General features: G+C 48.6%; 1 protein-coding gene across 2 annotated transcripts in view; it reads right to left on the bottom strand.

The window, feature by feature from the left end:
- The window catches only part of LOC147107909 (lipase member H-like), a 69,447-nt gene extending 50,447 nt beyond the window's left edge, over positions 1-19,000 (bottom strand). For both annotated transcript variants that reach the window (XM_086007297.1, XM_086007298.1), the window contains exons 1-2: positions 18,846-19,000; positions 721-1,094 (exon numbers count right to left, since the gene is read on the bottom strand). In XM_086007297.1, the coding sequence (XP_085863423.1) occupies positions 721-1,094; positions 18,846-18,909 (438 nt within the window). In that variant the 5' untranslated portion in view covers positions 18,910-19,000. The remainder of the gene's footprint in view (positions 1-720; positions 1,095-18,845) is intronic.
- Positions 19,001-19,530: the final 530 nt, after the last annotated feature.

Below are 19,530 nucleotides of genomic sequence, written 5' to 3'. Positions count from 1 at the left end.
ATCGGCCTAATCTACTCAATCTCTCCTCATAGGACAACCCTCTCATCCCAGGGATCAATCTAGTGAACCTTCGTTGAACTGCCTCTAAGGCAAGTATATCCTTCCTTAGATAAGTTCTCCAGGTGTGGTCTCACCAAAGCCCTGTACAATTGTAGCAAGACTTCCTTACTCTAATACTCCAACCCTTTATCAATAAAGGCCAACATGCCATTTGCCTTCCTAATTGCATGCTAACTCTCTGTGTTTCTTGTATGAGGACACCCAAATCTCTCTGAACTGAGACTGGGGGAGAGAGGGGTCCAGTGCACTGATTTTCTTCAGCAAACGTTGGCATGTTAAGCAGGTCCCCCAAAAGGCTGACAATCAGTTTGAAATGCAGATGGTTTGCATGTATACAACTGAGACCACAAAAACATAACAACTGCTAGAAGTTCAACATTTACCATAACCATCAGGTCAGGCAGCATCGTGGAGAGACAGAGAGAAACAGAGTTACTATTTCAGGTCGGTGACCCTTCGCAGGAACTGTTCTGACCTGAAATGTTGACTCTGTTTCTCTCCCCACGGATGCTGCCCTGACCTGGTGAACATCTCCGACATTTTCTGTTGTTGTTTCAGATTTCCAGCATCCGTAGTATTTTGCTATTGTTCTACACAACCATCATTGTCCCTCTGTCTGATCCAAAGGGATCCTTTTAACACTAAAACAGAAATTCTTACCAGTATGTTGTCAATCACTGGTTCCAAAATTCCAGCAACTTTTTTGGCGTTGGAGACGGCAACTGAATAATTAATGGTTGTTGCCCCCCTGTTCCAGTCAACAATGATGAGGTTCGTGTCATCTACCATTTGTAGAGTCTCTATCATCTTAGTCAACCAATTCGGCGGCGATCCAAATGGTCTGTATCCGTGGATAAGAAAGATAGTCTTCTTGTTGACATCCAGCGGACTGGTATGGGTGGCATTGATCAAGGTGGCGCAACTTGAGTTCCTCCCTGTGTACAGGAGCAGCCTCACTACCAGGTCCGTGCCGATGATAGTTTCAGTCACTGGTAACCTTGTGAAGCTGTGGCATTCTGACACTTGACTCGCTTCTGAATGAAAAACAGAATGGTGCAAAAACATAAAACTAATGAAAACGTGTGGAAGGAGAAAAGGACCTTCGGCCCACCCAGGCTGCATCTTCTAATATTCGTTAATGCAATCTTCCCGACCATGCATTCTTCCGTAATCGCTTCAGGACAATTTGTGGGAGATTTTCTTTTGATGTCCAAAATGTTTAGAGCAAAAGTTCACAGCAATTAGCACATAAATCTCAATAATCAACACATATTTCTATATTATCACCAGCTCCAACAACACTCAAGAAGCTTGAAACCATCCAGGACAAAGCAGCCCGCTTGATTGGCACCCCATCCACCACCTTAAACATTCACTCCCTCCACCAGCAGCGCACCGTGGCTGCAGTGTGTACCATCTACAAGATGCACTGCAGCAACTCGCCAAGGCTTCTTCGGCAACACCTCCCAAACCCATGACCTCTTCCACCTAGAAGGACAAGGGCAGCAGGCGCATGGGAACACCACCACCTCCAAGTTCCCCTCCAAGTCACACACCATCCTGACTTGGAAATATATCGGCCGTTCCTTCATTGTCGCTGGGTCAAAATCCTGGAACTCCCTCCCTAACAGCACTGTGGGAGCACCTTCACCACACGGACTGTAGCGGTTCAAGAAGGCGGCTCACCACCACCTTCTCAAGGGCAATTAGGGATGGGCAATAAATGCTGGCCTTGCCAGCGACGCCCACATCCCAGGAACAAATAAAAAAACCATACATCTCTAATAATCAACACACACAGATCCAACTTCACACAAACAACAACAAATTGTATTTATATAGCGCCTTTAATGTGGTAAAACATCCCAAGGCGCTTCACAGGAGCTTTACCAAACAAAATATGACACCGAGCCAGTTAAGGAGATATTAGGACACATGACCATAAGCGTGACCAAACAGGTAGGTTTTAAAGAGCGTCTTTAAGGAGCAGAGCAAGAGCTAGAGAGGTGGAGAGGTTTAGGGAAGGAATTCCAGAGCTCGGGGCTAAAGGCTAAAGGCAGGACCACCAGTGGTGGAGTGATTAAAATCGGGGATGCGCTAGAGGCCAGAATTGGAGGAGCACAGATATCTCGGGGGGTTGTAAGGCTGGAGGAGGTTAGAGAGATAGGGAGGGGCGAGGCCATGGAGGGATTTGAAAACAAGGACGAGAATTTTAAAATCAAGGCATTTCTGGACTGGAAGCCAATGTAGGTCAGCGAGCACAGGGGGTGATGGCTGAACGGGACTTGGTGCGAGGTTGGATTCGGGCAGCAGAGTGTTGGACAAGCTGAAGTTTATGGAGGGAGGACAATGGGGGGCTGGCCAGGAGAGCATTGGAATAGTCAAGTCTGGAGGTAACAAAGGCATGGGTGAGGGTTTCAGCAGCAGATAAGCGGAGGTGGGCACCTCCATTAACTACACATGCAGTTCTGTAATCCAACCTGACCCTTTTACAGTGATATTCCCATGAAATGAGATGGCAGGAACCATGCTAAGTATTAGTTGATTCACACCAGGCGTTACTTATTCTCATAACCTTCAATCCTATTTCCAACATTATGCCTGGATGTCATTAAGTGTTAAACATATTGACCCAGGGCTCCATTCCGTCCTTGTACGAGTTACACAACCAAGCTGATCTCAGCTAACGTACCATCACTTGCTCTGCCCTGATCAGGAAACAAACCCTATTCACTTCAATTCAATATTAGTATTGCTTTTTTCTTCTTTGAGATGTTTTCTCTGAAGGCAATGATTTATAGAATCATACCACACAAAAGGAGGCCATTTGGCCCATTGTGCCTGTGCCGGCTCTTTGAAAGAGCTCTCCAATTAGTCCCACTCCCCCTGCTCTTCCCCCATAGCCCTGTAAATTTTTCCCCTTCAAGTATTTATCCAATTCCCTTTTGAAAGTTACTATTGAACATCCTTCCACTGCCCTTTCAGGCAGCGCATTCCAGATCATAACAATTCTCCTCATCCCCCCTCTGGTTCTTTTGCCAATCACCTTAAATCTGTGTCCTCTGGCTACTGACTCTTCTGCTACTGGGAACAGTTTCTCCTTATTTACTCTCATCAAAACCCCTCAGAATTTTGAACACCTCTATTAAATCTCCCTCTTAACCTTCTCTGCTCTCAAGAGAACAATCCCAGCTTCTCCAGTCTCCCCACATAACTGAAGTCCATCCCAAATCAAATCAAATCAAATCAAATCAACTTTAATTGTCATTGTTAGTGCACAAGTGCAGTACAACGAAATGTAGGCTTGCGGCTCCCGAGAGTGTACATTTAGATTAAGACATTTAAACATTCAACATACATTTGGCTTGTAATATATTAACATAAACATAACCATAATAAAGTGCATTGGCAGATGTGCAGGCTTTAGAGTTTATTTGTGGAGTTCAGTAGGATGACAGCCCTGGGAAAGAAGCTGTTCCTAAATCTGGTCGTACGGGTGCGAATGCATCTGTAGCGTCTCCCAGATGGCAGGAGGGCGAACAGACTGTGGCTGGGGTGGGTAGGGTCTTTGATGATGGACCGTGACCTCCGTAAACAGCGATTCTGGTATATGTGCTCTATGGTCGGTAGCCGGGTGCCGGTAATGCGTTGGGCAGTTTTGACTACCCGCTGCAGGGCTTTCCGGTCATAGTAGCTACAGCTGCCATACCATACTGTGATACAGTTCATCAGGATGCTCTCCATTGTGCAGCGGTAAAAGTTAGAGAGGATCCCCGGTACCATTCTGGTAAATCTCTGCACCCTCTCCAAGGCATTGACATCTTTCCTAAAGTGCAGTGCCCAGAATTGGACACTACACTCCAACTGAGACAAAGCCAGTGATTTATTAATGTTGACCATGACTTCATGTACTTTTGTACTCTCTGCCTCAATTTGCAGTGTCAGCTCTGGTTCAGTGGGTAGCACACTCGCCTCTGAGTCAGAAGTTTGTAGGTTCAAGTCCCCACTCCAGGGACTTGAGCACATAAATCTAGGCTGGCACTCCCAGTGCAGTGCTGAGGGAGTGCTGCACTGTCAGAGGTGCCATCTCTGGGATGTGATATTAAACCGAGGCCCCGTCTGCTCTCTCAGGTGGATGTAAAAGATCCCATGGCACTATTTCAAACAAAAGCAGCGGAGTTGTCCTGGGGCCAATATTTATCAGTCAATCAACATAACAAAAACAGATTGATTATCTGGCCATTATTACATTGCTGTTTGTGGGATCTTGCTGTGCTCAAATCGGCTGCTGCATTTCCTACGTTACAACAGCGACTACACTTCGAAAGTACTTCATTGGCTGTAAAGCGCTTTGAGACGTCCAGTGGTCATGAAAGGCGCTATAGAAATGCAAGACTTTCTTTCTTTCCTTTTCATAAAGCCAAGGATCCCATGTGCGTTAGTGACATCATGAAGAGGGGCAAGGGTTGTAAACTCCCCACTGCATAAAAACATTGCTCCTCAGCTCACCTCTGGCTCTTTCGCTAATTATCTTAAATCTGTGAGCTCTGATTACCGACCCTCCTGCCAGTGGAAACAACTTCTCCTTATTGACTCTATCAAAAACCCAGTCAAAAACAAAATTCATGCTAGGACCTGGTTCCACAGGTGTTGACAGCACTTCAGTCACTGCTCGAAGTGGTTATTCTTCACATCTAAGCTAGACACTGGGTGGCAGCAGACTCGTTGACTGTGGAGGAAATTCAGCCAAGCCTGATCTGGTCAGGAACCCGCTCAGCGGGATTCTCCCGATGCTTTGCCGTAACTTCAGTGGAAAGACCCGCAGAGATGGCGTAAATTACCCTTTGTCAAAGGAGTTGAGTTTGGTCAAAATGTATTAATTCAACAACGGAACTGATGGCAGGCTGGGAAGGTTCACATTCAAAAGGTCTTATTCAGCAGACAGTCGAGAAGGTTAAAGATAAGACAGCTAAGGGACATTGGAAGCCTGTAATAATGCTTTTGCAAACATCAAATTGCTGTGGTATCAACTTGTTTTAAACCATGGGAACGAGCGAGAGTGTGCAAAAGTGCCAACAGCATGTTTTTTATTTTATATATTCGTTCCTGGGATGTGGGCATCGCTGGCAAGGCCAGCATTTATTGCCCATCCCTAGTTGCCCCTTGAGAAGGTGGTGGTGAGCCGCTTTCTTGAACCGCTGCAGTCCGTGTGGTGAAGATGCTCCCACAGTGCTGTTAGGGAGGGAGTTCCAGGATTTTGACCCAGCGACGATGACGGATCGGCCGATATATTTCAGGCGGGCGGACCTGCGAGGGACGAGGCGGCTGAGCGGCGGCAGTGAAAAGCGGCTCCGAGACCAGGTAGGCCTCAGAGCAGCGGCGGCAGGCGGGTGGACCTGCGACGGATGAGGCGGCTGAGCGGCGGCAGTGAAAAGCGGCTCCGAGACCAGGTAGGCCTCAGAGCAGCGGCGGCAGGCGGGTGGACCTGCGAGGGACGAGGCGGCCGAGGCGGCGGTTGAAAAGCGGCTCCGAGACCAGGTAGGTTTACTAATCTGCAGTCTCCGAGCTCAGAGGGAGGGAGAGAAGTAAAAAGTAATTGAAGTGTGACGTCACCAGAAAGTAGCTAGGTGATTGGTTGGTGAGTATTTCTCTCTTTTTAAACTTTAACTCCGTGGTTTATAGTTACTAAGGTCTCTCTGGTATAACGGGGACTGTTGGTAAACCAGTTAACTGTAGTGTAATTGGTGGGATTGATTGATTTAATTTAATTTCAATTAATTAAAGGGTAAGTCATGGCAGGACAGCCCGGCCATGTGGTATGCTCCTCCTGCGCTATGTGGGAACTCAGGGACACTTCCTGTGTCCCTGACAACTACGTGTGCAGGAAATGTATCCAGCTGCAGCTACTGACAGACCGCATTGCGGCGCTGGAGCTGCGATTGGATGCATACTGGAGCGTTCACGATGCTGAGGACGTTGTGAATAGCACGTTTAGCGAGTTGGACACACCGCAGGTAGAGGTTGGACAGGCAGGAAGGGAATGGGTGACCAACAGGCAGAGTACTAGGTGCAGGCAGGTAGTACAGGGGTCCCCTCTCAAACAGATACACCGCTTTGAGTACTGTTGGGGGGGATGGCTTATCAGAGGAAGGCAGCAGCAGCCAACTTCCTGGCACTAGGGGTGGCTCTGCTGCACAGGACGGGAGGAAAAAGAGGGGTAGAGCTATAATAATAGGGGATTCTATTGTAAGGGGAATAGATAGGCGTTTCTGCGGCTGCAAACGAGACTCCAGGATGGTGTGTTGCCTCCCTGGTGCAAGGGTCAAGGATGTCTCAGAGCGGCTGCAGAACATTTTGGAAGGGGAGGGTGAACAGCCAGTTGTCGTGGTGCATATAGGTACCAACGATAAGGTAAAAACCGGGATGAGGTCCTAAAAGCTGAATATAGGGAGTTAGGAGGTAAATTAAAAAATAGGACCTCAAAGGTAGTAATCTCAGGATTGCTACCAGTGCCACGTGCTAGTCAGAGTAGAAATAGAAGGGTATTTCAGATGAATACGTGGCTAGAGGAATGGTGCCAGGGGGAGGGATTCAAGTTCCTGGGACATTGGAACTCATTCTGGGGGAGGTGGGACCAGTTCAAACCGGACGGTTTGCACCTGGGCAAGGCCGGGACCGATGTCCTAGGGGGTGTGTTTGCTAGTGCTCTGGGGGAGGGTTTAAACTAAGATGGCAGGGGGTTGGGAACCTGAGCAGGGAGACAGAGGAAAGGGAAACAAGGATAAAAGCAAAAGATAGGAAGGAGAAAAACAAAAGTGGCAGTCAGAGAAATCAACGGTTTAAATCAAACATGGCCACAGTAAATAATAATTCTAATAGGTCTAAGAGCGTTAAAAAAATAAGCCTGAAGGCTTTGTGTCTTAATGCGAGGAGCATTCGTAATAAGGTGGATGAATTGGCTGCGCAAATAGAGGTAAACGAATGTGATTTGGTTGGGATTACGGAAACGTGGCTCAAGGATGGCCAAGGCTGGGAACTCAACATCCAGGGGTATTCGATATTCAGGAAAGATAGGCAAAAAGGAAAGGGAGGTGGGGTAGCATTACTGGTTAAAGAAGGGATTAACACAATTGTAAGGAAGGATATTAGCTCTGATGATGTAGAATCTGTATGGGTAGAATTGAGAAATACCAAGGGGCAGAAAACGTTAGTGGGAGTGGTATATAGACCTCCAAATAGTAAGGCGGAGGTTGGGGATGGCATTAAAAGGGAAATTAAAGAAGCGTGCAATAAGGGCACAGCAGTCATCATGGGTGACTTTAAGCTACATATAGATTAGGCTAACCAAATTAGTAACAATACTGTGGAGGAGGAATTCCTGGAGTGTTTACGGGATGGTTTCCTGGACCAATATGTCGAGGAACCAACCAGAGATCAGGCCATCTTAGACTGGGTATTATGTAATGAGAAAGGATTATTTAGCAAGCTTGTTGTACGAGGCCCCTTGGGTCGGAGCGATCATAATATGATCGAATTCTTCATTAAGATGGAGAGTGAAGTAGTTGACGCAGAGACTAGGGTCCTAAATTTAAATAAAGGAAACTACGATGGTCTGAGGTGCGAGTTGGGTAGGATTGATTGGGGAATGTCACTCAAAGGGTTGATGGTGGAGGGGCAATTGCAAACATTCAAAGACCGCATGGATGAACTACCGAAAATGTTCATCCCAGTTTGGCACAAAAATAAAACAAAAAAGGTGACTCAACCGTGGCTAACAAGGGAAATTAGGGATAGCATAAGATCCAAGGAGAGGACATATAAATTGGCCAGAAAAAGCAATAATCCTGAGGATTGGGAGCAATTTAGGATTCAACAAAGGAGGACAAAGGGATTAATTAAGAAGGGGAAAATAGAATATGAGAGTAAGCTTTCAGGGAACATAAAAACTGACTGCAAAAGCTTTTATAGATATGTGAAGAGAAAAAGATTGGTGAAGTCAAACGTAGGTCCCTTGCAGTCAGAATCAGGGGAATTTATAATGGGGAACAAAGAAATGGCAGACCAACTAAATACATATTTTGGTTCTGTCTTCACAAAGGAGGACACAAATAACCTCCCAGAGATGCCGGGGAACATAGGGTCTGATGAAAGGGAGGAACTGAAATAAATCAGTATTTGTAGGGAAATGGTGTTAGGGAAATTGATGGGATTGAAGGCCGATAAATCCCCAAGGCCTGATAATCTACATCCTAGGGTACTTAAGGAAGTAGCCCTAGAAATAGTAGATGCATTGTTGATCATCTTCCAACATTCGATGGAATCTGGAACAGTACCCATGGATTGGAGGGTAGCTAATGTTACCCCACTGTTCAAAAAAGGTGGTAGACAGAAAACGGGGAATTACAGACTGGTAAGCCTGACATCAGTAGTGGGGAAAATGCTAGAGTCCATTATAAAAGATGTAATAGCAGAGCACTTGGAAAACAGTGACAGGATCGGACAAAGTCAACATGGATTCACAATAGGTAAATCGTGCTTGACTAATCTACTGGAATTTTTTGAGGATGTAACTGGTAAAATAGATAAGGGAGAACCAGTGGATGTGGTATATCTGGACTTTCAGTAGGCCTTCGATAAGGTCCCGCATAAGAGATTAGCGTGTAAAGTTAAGGCACATGGGATTGGGGGCAAGGTATTGACTTGGATAGAGAACTGGTTGGCAGACAGAAAGCAAAGAGTTGGAATAAATGGGTCCTTTTCCGAGTGGCAGGCAGTGACTAGTGGGGTACCATAGAGATCGGTCCTTGGACCCTAGCTATTCACAATATATATTAATGATCTAGCCAAGGGAACTAGATGTAATATCTCCAAATTTGCAGACGACACAAAGCTGGGTGGGCGTGTGTGCTGTGAGGAGGATGTCGAGAAACTCCAGGATGATTTGGACATGTTGGGTGATTGGGCAGAAACATGGCAGATGCAATATGATGTGGATAAATGTGAGGTTGTCCACTTTGGTGGCAAAAACAGGAAGGCAGATTATTATCTAAATGGCAATAGATTGGGAGAAGGGGAAGTGCAACGAGACCTGGGTGTCCTTGTGCACCAGTCGCTGAAGGTAAGCATGCAGGTGCAGCAGGCGGTTAAGAAGGCAAATGGTATGTTGGCCTTCGTAGCGAGAGGGTTTGAGTACAGGAACAAGGATGTCTTGCTACAGTTGTACAGGGCCTTGGTGAGACCACATCTTGAGTATTGTGTGCAATTTTGGTCACCTTATCTGAGGAAGGATGTTCCTGCCATGGAAGGAGTTCAGTGAAGATTCACCAGGCTGATACCTGGGGTGGCAGGAATGACGTATGAGGAGAGATTGGGTCGATTGGGCTTGTACTCGCTGGAGTTTAGAAGAATGAGAGGTGATCTCATTGAAACTTATAAAATTCTGACAGGACTGGACAGAATAGATGCAGGAAGGATGTTCCCGATGGTCGGGGAGTCCAGAACCAGGGGACACAGTCTAAGGATAAAGGGTAGGTCATTTAGGACAGAAATGAGGAGGAATTTCTTCACCCAGAGAGTGGTGAACCTATGGAACTCTCTACCACAGAAGGCAGTGGAGGCCAGTTCATTAAGTATATTCAAGAAGGAGTTGGATATATTTCTTAAGGCTAAAGGGATCAAGGGGTATGTGGAGAAAGCAGGGACTGGGTACTGAATTTGGATGATCAGCCATGATCGCATTGAATGGCGGAGCAGGCTCGAGGGGCCGAATGGTCTACTCCTGCTCCTAACTTCTATGTTTCAATGTTTCCAAGTCAGGACGGTGTGTGACCTGGAGGGGAACTTGGAGGTGGTGGTGTTCCCATGCGTCTGCTGCCCTTGTCCTTCTAGGTGGAAGAGGTCGCGGGTTTGGGAGGTGCTGCCGAAGAAGCCTTGGCGAGTTGCTGCAGTGCATCTTGTAGATGGTACACACTGCAGACTGCAGCCACGGTGCGCCGGTGGTGGAGGGAATGAATGTTTAAGGTGGTTGATGGGATGCCAATCAAGCGGGCTGCTTTGTCCTGGATGGTTTCGAGCTTCTTGAGTGTTGCTGGAGCTGCACTCGCCCAGGCAAGTGTAGAGTATTCCATCATACTCCTGACTTGTGCCTTGTAGATGGTGGCAAGGCTTTGGGGGATCATAAGCCTAGAAATTGGCCCATTCCCGCCACGAGTTTTTGCCGCGATCCAGTCGAAAATGACGCCTGCAACTCTAGCTTCATTATTGTGATGCAGGACTTGCCGGCCGTCATTTTGCTGAGGCCTTAGCGCTGCCGATAACAGTGAAGGCCCTGGAAATGTAAATTAAGAGGGTGCCGTGCAACGCCGACTTAACATAACCTCAGTGAACTTAGACCTTAGCGCTGAGTTCAGCACTGGGTCCTAAACTCGCCACGTAAACCCAGCATTCAGCAGACTGACAGAGATGCTGTCAGCACCTCTTAAAGGGACACACACATCTTTCAGGTAATTTTGCATTTAAGCTTTTGGACTGGATTTCTTTTTATTTTATTGAAGTAGTGGCTTGGTGCAGGGCGTGCTGCTGGATGCTTGCAAGGCCTTGGATGGTAGAGGAAGGCCTCTGAGAAGACAGAAAATGCTGGAAATGCACAGCATGTCAGGCAACATCTGTGGAGCGAGAAACAGATTTCACTGGCTCAATTTTAATTTCCGAGGCGGGTTGGAGTCGGGTTTGCGTGGTTGGCGGGTTCCGGAGCCGCTTCCAGTGGGATCAGCTGCTGATGTCCGATTTTGATTCAATGAGCTTGTTGATTTCAATGGGGCGCGCTGGCTGGTCCAATGAGTGCGATCGGGTCGGCTAGCTGTCTCTGATGACATCATCATAGCAGCTGCTTTTAAAGCTGCCATTCAGCCTAAGCCTTTCTCTTGTGGATTCCTGGACTCATTGATATTGATTTAGACGCAATGACTTCTTCCAGAGGCAAGGCTGTTCCTCGATTTAATGATGACTCCCTCCATGCTCTTGTGGATGCTGTCAGAGGGCGCAGGGAGAGTCTCTTCCCTCCAGATGGCCGGAGGAAGCCTCCTCAGCAGACCAAGGCAGCCTGGCTGCGCATTGCCGAGGAGGTCAGCGCTCATGGATCCAGCACGAGAAACGGTTTAAGGATCTTGTGCGAACATCAAAAGTGAGTATCCCATCACACTTACCTTCAATCTGTTCCCTTCTCTTCTCATCACCAGCAGTCTGCATTGTAAGCCTGCTCCTCCACATCCCACCTTACCCTTACTTCCCTTGCACCCTTACCTATCCATCTCTGTCTCTGCTGAGAATCATTTCAGCATCCTGCCTATGCACCCCTTAGACTCGCTCTCACTGTCATGCAGTGACAACAACTAACAAAGCACAGGGAGCTAGCTTCCTCTTGGCACCTTACCCCATCTTTGTCTCCCTCAAAGCTTCTATGGTAGGGATTATTTACACTCACTCTATCACTGTGGCTGAAACACCGCTTGTGTCCCTCCTTGCAGGAAAAGATAGCCCACAATAAGAGGGAGAGAGCACTGACTGGAGGAGGAACACCTACCCTAGCCACATTGTCCAGAGCTGAGGAGGCTGCAAACGAGGTTGTTGGAGGTGGCGAGGACCTGGAAGTGGGCGATAGGGAGATGGGTACACTAGAGGAAGCTGGTGACATAATAGAGTTTCATCCCTCTCAGAAAGCAATGGCATATGATGTTCATAGAGAATCACGTTGTATCATCTGCTCAAAAGGATGTGTCTTCTACATCAATATCAATGTCTAAATCATGCCTTTACTCTCCCACAGGACCATCGAGCGCCCCCCTTCCCATGATCCAGGACGAAGAGCCAGACAACTCCTCAGAGGAATCTGAAGCCTCTGAGGGAGCAGCGTCACCAGGACTCAGCGCACCCAGCACCAGCGCAGCAATGCACACCTCGGTGAGGCCATCGCGAGTTAGGGTAGTGTTGCCACCTGGTCTATCACAGCGCACAAGTGAGCATCAGCAGATGGTGGAGACAGCGACAGCAGTGGAGAGTCCTCGGCGGAGGTCGCTGCAATCTCCTAGCCCTGCTGAGCTGCATGCAGATGCTGTGGCTCTGGGCCACCATGGATAGGATGGCAACCTCCGTGGAAAGGATGGCTACCGCCATGGAGGAAATAGGTCGCCAGAGTCAGGAAAACATGGTGACTGTTCAAAATAGAATGTCATCTCTGGAGGAGTGATGGACAACTATTGAGCAGAGAGACCAGAGCTTCATGGATGTCCTTTTGTGGAGGACTGCCAGTGCAGATCCTCATGGTCCCCCTGAAGTGCAGCAAGGTGCTCTCCAGCCACTTGCCAGCACTGAGGTGCGGCTGACCCATGAGAGGGATGTTGTTGGCAGGACAGAAGGAAGTGTGGGCTCCTCTCAAAGCGCTCACACGACCATGCCACTGCAGAACCCTCAGTCAGAGACACACTTTGCAGCGACAACTGAGATGGCCGTTTCAGCCCCTGCACAGCCGCAGGAAGAGCAGACTGTTGAAGAGCCCTCCCAGGCTCCCAAACCCAGAGGGCGCCCGCCAAAGGCATCTAAGCAGGCGCAGCATCCTAGTCAGCAAGGTGCCTCTACATCTGCTGAAGCCACAGGGGAAGCACCACGTAGAAGCACACGTAAGAGAAAGATTAATCACCTATAGCCACAAGGGGACTCACTTGGGTGTTTTGTCTTTTTTTTCTGACTGTTGTTGGCTTATGATCCTTTTGTCATGTGTAAAAGGAAAATTATGGCAAACAGTTGATTGTGTGGCCTGTGTGGCCTATGTGTTCTGGGAACTGGCAAAAGCGCATTGAGGGCTCAGGGCGACTTGCTTTTGTAATGCTGATGGTGAAAGTGATAGGAAATAACCGGGTATAGCAGAGATGACATATGACGTTGGACAAATGTCGGCTGCAATAACAGGGCCATATGGTAGCCACCTATGGTTGAAGAGTAAGCTTATGCTAATGTGGCATGGCAGTGTGCATACCCTGCTTGACGGGCAGCAGTGAACTGGAGGGATGCTGCATTGGTCACAACAGGGCACGCAAGGCGTCCCTCATTCTCATCCTCCTCCTCTTCCCAGGAAGCTCTGCGCTGAGCCACGCGGCTGCTACTCCTCCGATTATGAGGACCAGGATGAGAGGACATAAATGTTTCCCATCCCCTTGCTATGGATTTCATTTGAGGCAACGAGTTTGCAAGCGCACAGTCGAAGTGGCCTGAAATTATTCCTTTCAGGTCACACTGCAGATGGGTGTCAGCTTGAACAGTCACAAGGTCAGTAGATGTGCAAAATCTTATCCCATACCTACAAAAGCAAATTTGATGCATTTGAATGTCAGCCATGTTTCAAGGGTGCTTTTAATGCGCTTCACCAATGCATACAAATCATGTCCTCCAGCAACTCGTCTCCTTGAACCTGGCCTGTTTCTGACAAGTCAGGAAACAGGAGCCAGAAGCACGAAAATGGGAAACAACTATAAAAATAGGATTAGCAAGGCAGTGAACAGGCTGTTCACTGCCTTAACTACCGGTTCCAGTCGGGTCAGTTTGGGAGCAGCTAAACAGACACTCACGAAAATCGAGTGAGGGCAGGATGGAGGCGGGTTAGGTGTCTGAAGCCATTTTTTCCGATTTTCGCGACAGACCCTCCTCCAAACCCGCCTTCTCAGGGCTATTAAAATCGAGTCCCACGTCTCAGATCAAGATGCTGCCTGACCTGCTGAGTATTTCCGGCATTTTATGCTGTTATTTCAGATTTCCAGCATCCACTCGCAGAGGGAAAAGGAAGACACACAAGACAAAGACGCAGAAGAGGAAGATGCACAAGAGGGATGCAGAAGAGGAGGAAACCAGAGGAAGGATGCAACCCAGACAGCCCCCTTCTGGCTGGAATATCCGGGATGGAATCATCCGCCTGTGGTACCAGTGACCACAACCCCAATTCCCCTTTCAACATTAGTCCCACACTTTACCTTCCCACAGTTACTGACCATCACAGCATCCTCTTGGCCACAATGCTGAAATCCAACTTTATACAGTGATTGGGGGGGTCGTGCATTGAGCAGTGTGTGAGGCTAGTGGTGCAGTTGGTAGGAGACGGCTTTTGAAGAGGCATTCACTGACCTTGACCAGTGGTCTGAGGTCATGAAGCTCCTTTGGGCACTGGAGCCAGGTGGTGGGGGCGACACTGCTGGCAGTGACGGCCTCGGTGATGTAGTCCCACATCCTTCTTTCTGGAGGGCCTCCTGGCCCCTGTGGGTGGAGGACCTCTCTTGCAGTGTTGGCCCCCTGCACAAAGCTGGAATGCTGCGTGCGAGACCCTGGGTGCACCTTCCCTGGCTTGCTGAGTCATTTGTGTTGGTGCTGAAGCACTGCTGCCATTTTTTTTTAGGTGCGGAAGGAATTCAGCTTTAAGAGCTGAAGACTGCCATTTGGGAACTCTTTTTAATGTTAATATTTTTTTCAGAAGGCAGTTCAGCTATAAGGGCTAAAAGCTGCATATTTCTCATTTCCCAAGGCATTGCCATTTTAAGAATCCCACTTTCAGAAGCTGTTGAAGCAGCAACACCACATTGGGTCCTGCTGCCAGGACCAACGCCACCAGGATGGCGTTGCACCATGGGTTTAGTGCTGGGTTATTGATAATTAGTCCCCAGCGCCAATTTTTCAGTCCTGCTAGCGCCACCATTTTTGACGGCCGTTAACCCCCAGCCTTTGTGGTGGCCACGAATTGCTAGGCCAAAAGAATCACAGAAGTTTACGGCACAGAAGGAGGCCATTCGGCCCATCGTATCTGTGCCGGGAGTCAGGAGGTGAGTCACTCGGCGCGGAATACCCAGCCTCTGCCCTGCTCTTGTTGCCACAGTATTTATGTGGTTGGTCCAGTTAAGTTTATGGTCAATGGTAACCCCCAGTATGTTGATGGTGGAGGATTTGGCGATGGTAATGCCATTGAATGTCAAGGGGCGGTGGTTAGACTCTCACTTGTTGGAGTTAGTCATTGCCTGGCACTTCTGTGGTGCGAAAGTTACTTGCCACTTAACAGCCCAAGCCTGAATGTTGTCCAGGTCTTGCTGAATATGGGCATGGATATTTTAGTACGTTTGAGGAGACAGACCAGAGACAGTCCAGAGACAGACCACAGACAGCCCACAGACAGACCACAGACAGTCCACAGACAGACCACAGACAGGCCACAGACAGACCACAGACAGACCACGCAGGATATCGATGGAGAATTAACCTGTCTCCCGAAGCAGAATTGGCCATTCTGAGTTTTGAGTTGCACTTCTAACTAAGGTTTTGAGCGTATCTATCTGTAAAACTTGTTGTATTTTAATATTAATAACATTAATTGTTAGAAAAGTTTAAACATTTGGTTGATCTCACCTCTGATTATGCTAAAGAGTAAAGAGAGTTAAAACCAACACTCGACACTCGCCCAGAAATTGTATCCTCCGGTCATTACCTGATTTCAGCCGACATCCTCTCTCCCCCTCCACCTCCCCTCCTCCTCCCCTCCCCTTCTCTCACTCTCTTCCCCTCTCTCTCTGCCCCCTCTCTCCATCCCCCTCCTCATATCTCCCTCCCCCTTTCCTCCCTCTCTCTCTCTCCCTCTCTCCCTCTCATCCCTCCCACCCCCTCACCCTTCTCCCTCCCACCCCTCTCCCTCCCATCCCCTCACCCTCCCACCCCTCTCTCTCCCACCCCCTCACCCCTCTCTCTCCCACCCCCTCACCCCTCTTTTCCCTCTCCCTCCCTCTCGCTCTCTATCCCTCTCTCTCCCTCTCTCTACCTCCCCCTCTTCTTCCCATTCCTCCCTCCTCTCTCTCCCTCCCTCTCTCTACCTCTCCCTCTTCCCCTTCTCTCCCTCCCATCCATCCCTCCTATCTCCCCCTCCCTCCTTCCCTCTCTCTACCTCTCCCCCCTCTCCCTCCCATCCATCCCTCCTCTCCCACTCCCCCTTTCTCTCCTTCCCTCACTCTCTCTGCCCTCTCGCTCCCCCTCCCTCTCTCCTCTGTCTCCCCCTCTTTCTCTCTCCCCCTTGCTCTCTGACCCCCCCTCCTCTCTCCCCCTCTCGCTCGCTCTCCCCCTCTCGCTCTCTCTCTCCCCCTCTCGCTCTCTCCCCCCTCCTCTCTCTCTCTCCCCCCTCCTCTCTCTCTCTCCCCCCTCCTCTCTCAATTCAATTCAATTCAATTCAAATCGCTTTATTGGCATGATAAGGTACATCTTATGTTGCCAAAGCATCAAAATACATTTATGGTTGAACACATAAACGCAGTTCTATTCATACAGTGTATAAACAGGTATATCCCTGAGTGTATAAATATACATTCGCATTATTTATATATACTCTTTTCTTAGGTTTACTGGTTGTCCCTCTGTTCATGGAAAGCTGTAACATAGTGTGCCGCCAGTGCTACACAGCTTCTCTCCTCCCCCAGTAGGTATGGGAGTTTTTGGTCATCATTCAAATTTCTGAATTCAGGGCATATTTGTGAGAATTTTTGGTAGAAATTCTCCCTGATGCCCTGATATTTTCCACAGGCTGTGAGGAAGTGCATCTCTGTCTCCACTACTCCCTGACTGCAGTGAGAGCATATCCTGTCCTCTCTTGGCAGCCTGGTCTGCCTTTTTCGATCGCTAGGCTATGTTCGCTAAGTCTGTGCCTTGTCAAGGTTTTTCTCAGTTTGTTATCCTTTACCATGGTCAGGTACTCAGCCATGTTGTATTGTCTGTTTAGGGCCAAGTAGCAATTGAGTTTGCTTTGGGTTTTTGTTGTTTCTGCCCAATATGACAGGTATTTTTCCTTTTGTTTAGTGACAATTGTGTTGGGTCGAATTCTCTGTGCTACGATGTCACTGTCCTGGGGCTGGTTATTGTTAGTAGTGTTAGTGGTTGCTTCACTGAGTCCCAGGACTAGTTGACTGAGGGAGTTATTCTTTATGGTCCTCTCTTGGCATTTCAAGGCTTCGTAATGATAGCAGTGGGGGTTGCTCATTTTTAGGTGTTTCCAAAGTTTGGTGGCTTTTTTTTGGATAGTAATTATTAGTGGAAATTGGCCTAGTTCTGCCCTGCATGCATTGTTTACGGTTTTCCTTTGAGTCCGGAGGATACTTTTACAGAATTCTGCATGTAGGATCTCAATTGGGTGTTTGTCCCATTTTGCAAATTCTTGTTGTGTTAGCGGTCCCCATACCTCACTGCCATAGAATGCAATTGGTTCGATTACTGATTTGAAAATTTTTAGCCAAATGCTAATTGGGATTTCTATTTGGATTGATTGTTTAATGGCATAGAAAGCCCTTCTTGCTTTCTCTTTCAGTTCATTCACAGCCAGTTTGAAGTTTCCCGTAGAACTGATTTTTAAGCCCAAGTATGTGTAGTTAGTGGTTTGTTCAATTTTGGTTGTTCCTATTGTGAAATTTAATTTGGGTCCCTGAGGTCTGGATTTCTATTTGGATTGATCTTTTAATGGCGTAGAAAGCCCTTCTTGCTTTCTCTTTCAGTTCATTCACAGCCAGTTTGAAATTTCCCGTAGAGCTAATTTTTATGCCGATGTGTAGTTAGTGGTTTGTTCGATTTTAGTTGTTCCTAGTGTGAGATTTATTTTGGGTCCTCTCTCTCTCTCTCCCCCTCCTCTCTCTCTCTCCCCCCTCCTCTCTCTCTCTCTCCCCCCTCCTCTCTCTCTCTCTCCCCCCTCCTCTCTCTCTCTCCCCCCTCCTCTCTCTCTCTCTCCCCCCTCCTCTCTCTCTCTCCCCCCTCCTCTCTCTCTCTCTCCCCCCTCCTCTCTCTCTCTCTCCCCCTCCTCTCTCTCTCTCCCCCCTCCTCTCTCTCTCCCCCCCTCCTCTCTCTCCCCCCTCCTCTCTCTCCCCCCTCCTCTCTCCCTCCCCTCCTCTCTCCCTCTCCCCCCTCCTCTCTCTCTCCCCCCCTCCTCTCTCTCTCCCCCCTCCTCTCTCTCTCCCCCCCTCCTCTCTCTCTCCCCCCTCCTCTCTCCCTCCCACTCCTCTCTCCCCCTCCTCTCTCTCTCCCCTCCTCTCTCTCCCCCTCCTCTCTCTCTCCCCTCCTCTCTCTCTCTCCCCCCTCCTCTCTCTCTCTCCCCCCTCCTCTCTCTCTCTCCCCTCCTCTCTCTCTCCCCTCCTCTCTCTCTCCCCCCTCTCTCTCTCCCCTCCTCTCTCTCTCTCCCCCCTCCTCTCTCTCTCCCCCCTCCTCTCTCTCCCCCCCTCCTCTCTCTCTCTCTCTCTCTCCCCCCTCCTCTCTCTCTCTCCCCCCTCTCTCTCTCTCCCCCCTCCTCTCTCTCTCTCCCCCCCTCCTCTCTCTCTCTCCCCCCTCCTCTCTCTGTCCCCCCCTCCTCTCTCTCTCCTCCCAATCTCCCACCTCTCTCCAGTGTCCCCACCCTCCCTGGCCCGGGATTCATCAGGCTGGCCCTACACTCCTGTATCCAACCCAAGCAGAGACCAGCTCACTCAGCCGCGACTGGGAATTGCATCTGTGACTCGAGTAGGCCGCGTAGTTCAGCGCTACACCCGGCCACTGGCTGAGCTGGCAAGTGGTTGTAATTATCCAGCTCTGGCGTTGCTCTGCACCAGCCAGTGTGCGACGAATCTAAGAAATTGTGCTGTATCATTTCTGCCCCTTTGAACTCTCTCCGCTACGCAATTTGCATTAGTCCGAAGCCCTGAACTCACTGCAATATAATCGCAATCTGCTGTCTGTAGAAACGAACCAGAAATAGTTACCTGGTGCAACGACTTTGGCGCACAGAAACAGCGTTAACCAACGGAACATAATCCTTGTGGTCATGAAATAAAAAAAGTTGGATGCAAAAATAATCAGAACACAGCTGGTCGAAAAACATTCAAAAAAGAGTTCAGTTCATCTGCTATCTGGAATGCAATGCTTGTTTACAACAGACAAACAACAAAAAACAAACTTCAGAGTCAACAGACAGTCAAATATCAACTAGGGTTACCATGGAGACAGAACACAAGAAATTAGGAGCAGGAGTATGCCTCTTGAGTCTGCTCCGCCATTCAATAAGATCATGGCTGAGCTTCGACCTCAACTCCACCTTCCCACACTATTCCCATCTACAGTGTCAGCTGTGACTCAGTTGGTAGCACATTCGCCTCTGAGTCAGAAGGTTGTGGGTTCACAGTCCCACTCCAGGGACCTAAGCACATAAACCTAGGTTGACACTCCAGTGCTGAGGGAGCACCGCACTGTCGGAGGTGCCGTCTTTCGGATGAGACGTTAAACCAAGGCCCCGTCTGCTCTCTCAGGTGGGTGTAAAAAATCCCATGGTCACTATTTCGAAGAAGAGCAGGGGAGTTATCACTGAAGTCCTGGCCAATATTAATCCCTCTACTAACAAAACAAAAGCAGATGATCTGGTCATTATCACATTGCTGTTTGTGGGAGCTT

Source organism: Somniosus microcephalus, chromosome 14 (assembly GCF_052327205.1).
Source record: "Somniosus microcephalus isolate GS21.2 chromosome 14, FLI_Smic_1.0, whole genome shotgun sequence".
NCBI lineage: Eukaryota > Metazoa > Chordata > Chondrichthyes > Squaliformes > Somniosidae > Somniosus > Somniosus microcephalus.
This window is presented reverse-complemented; position numbering and strand designations above follow the sequence as displayed.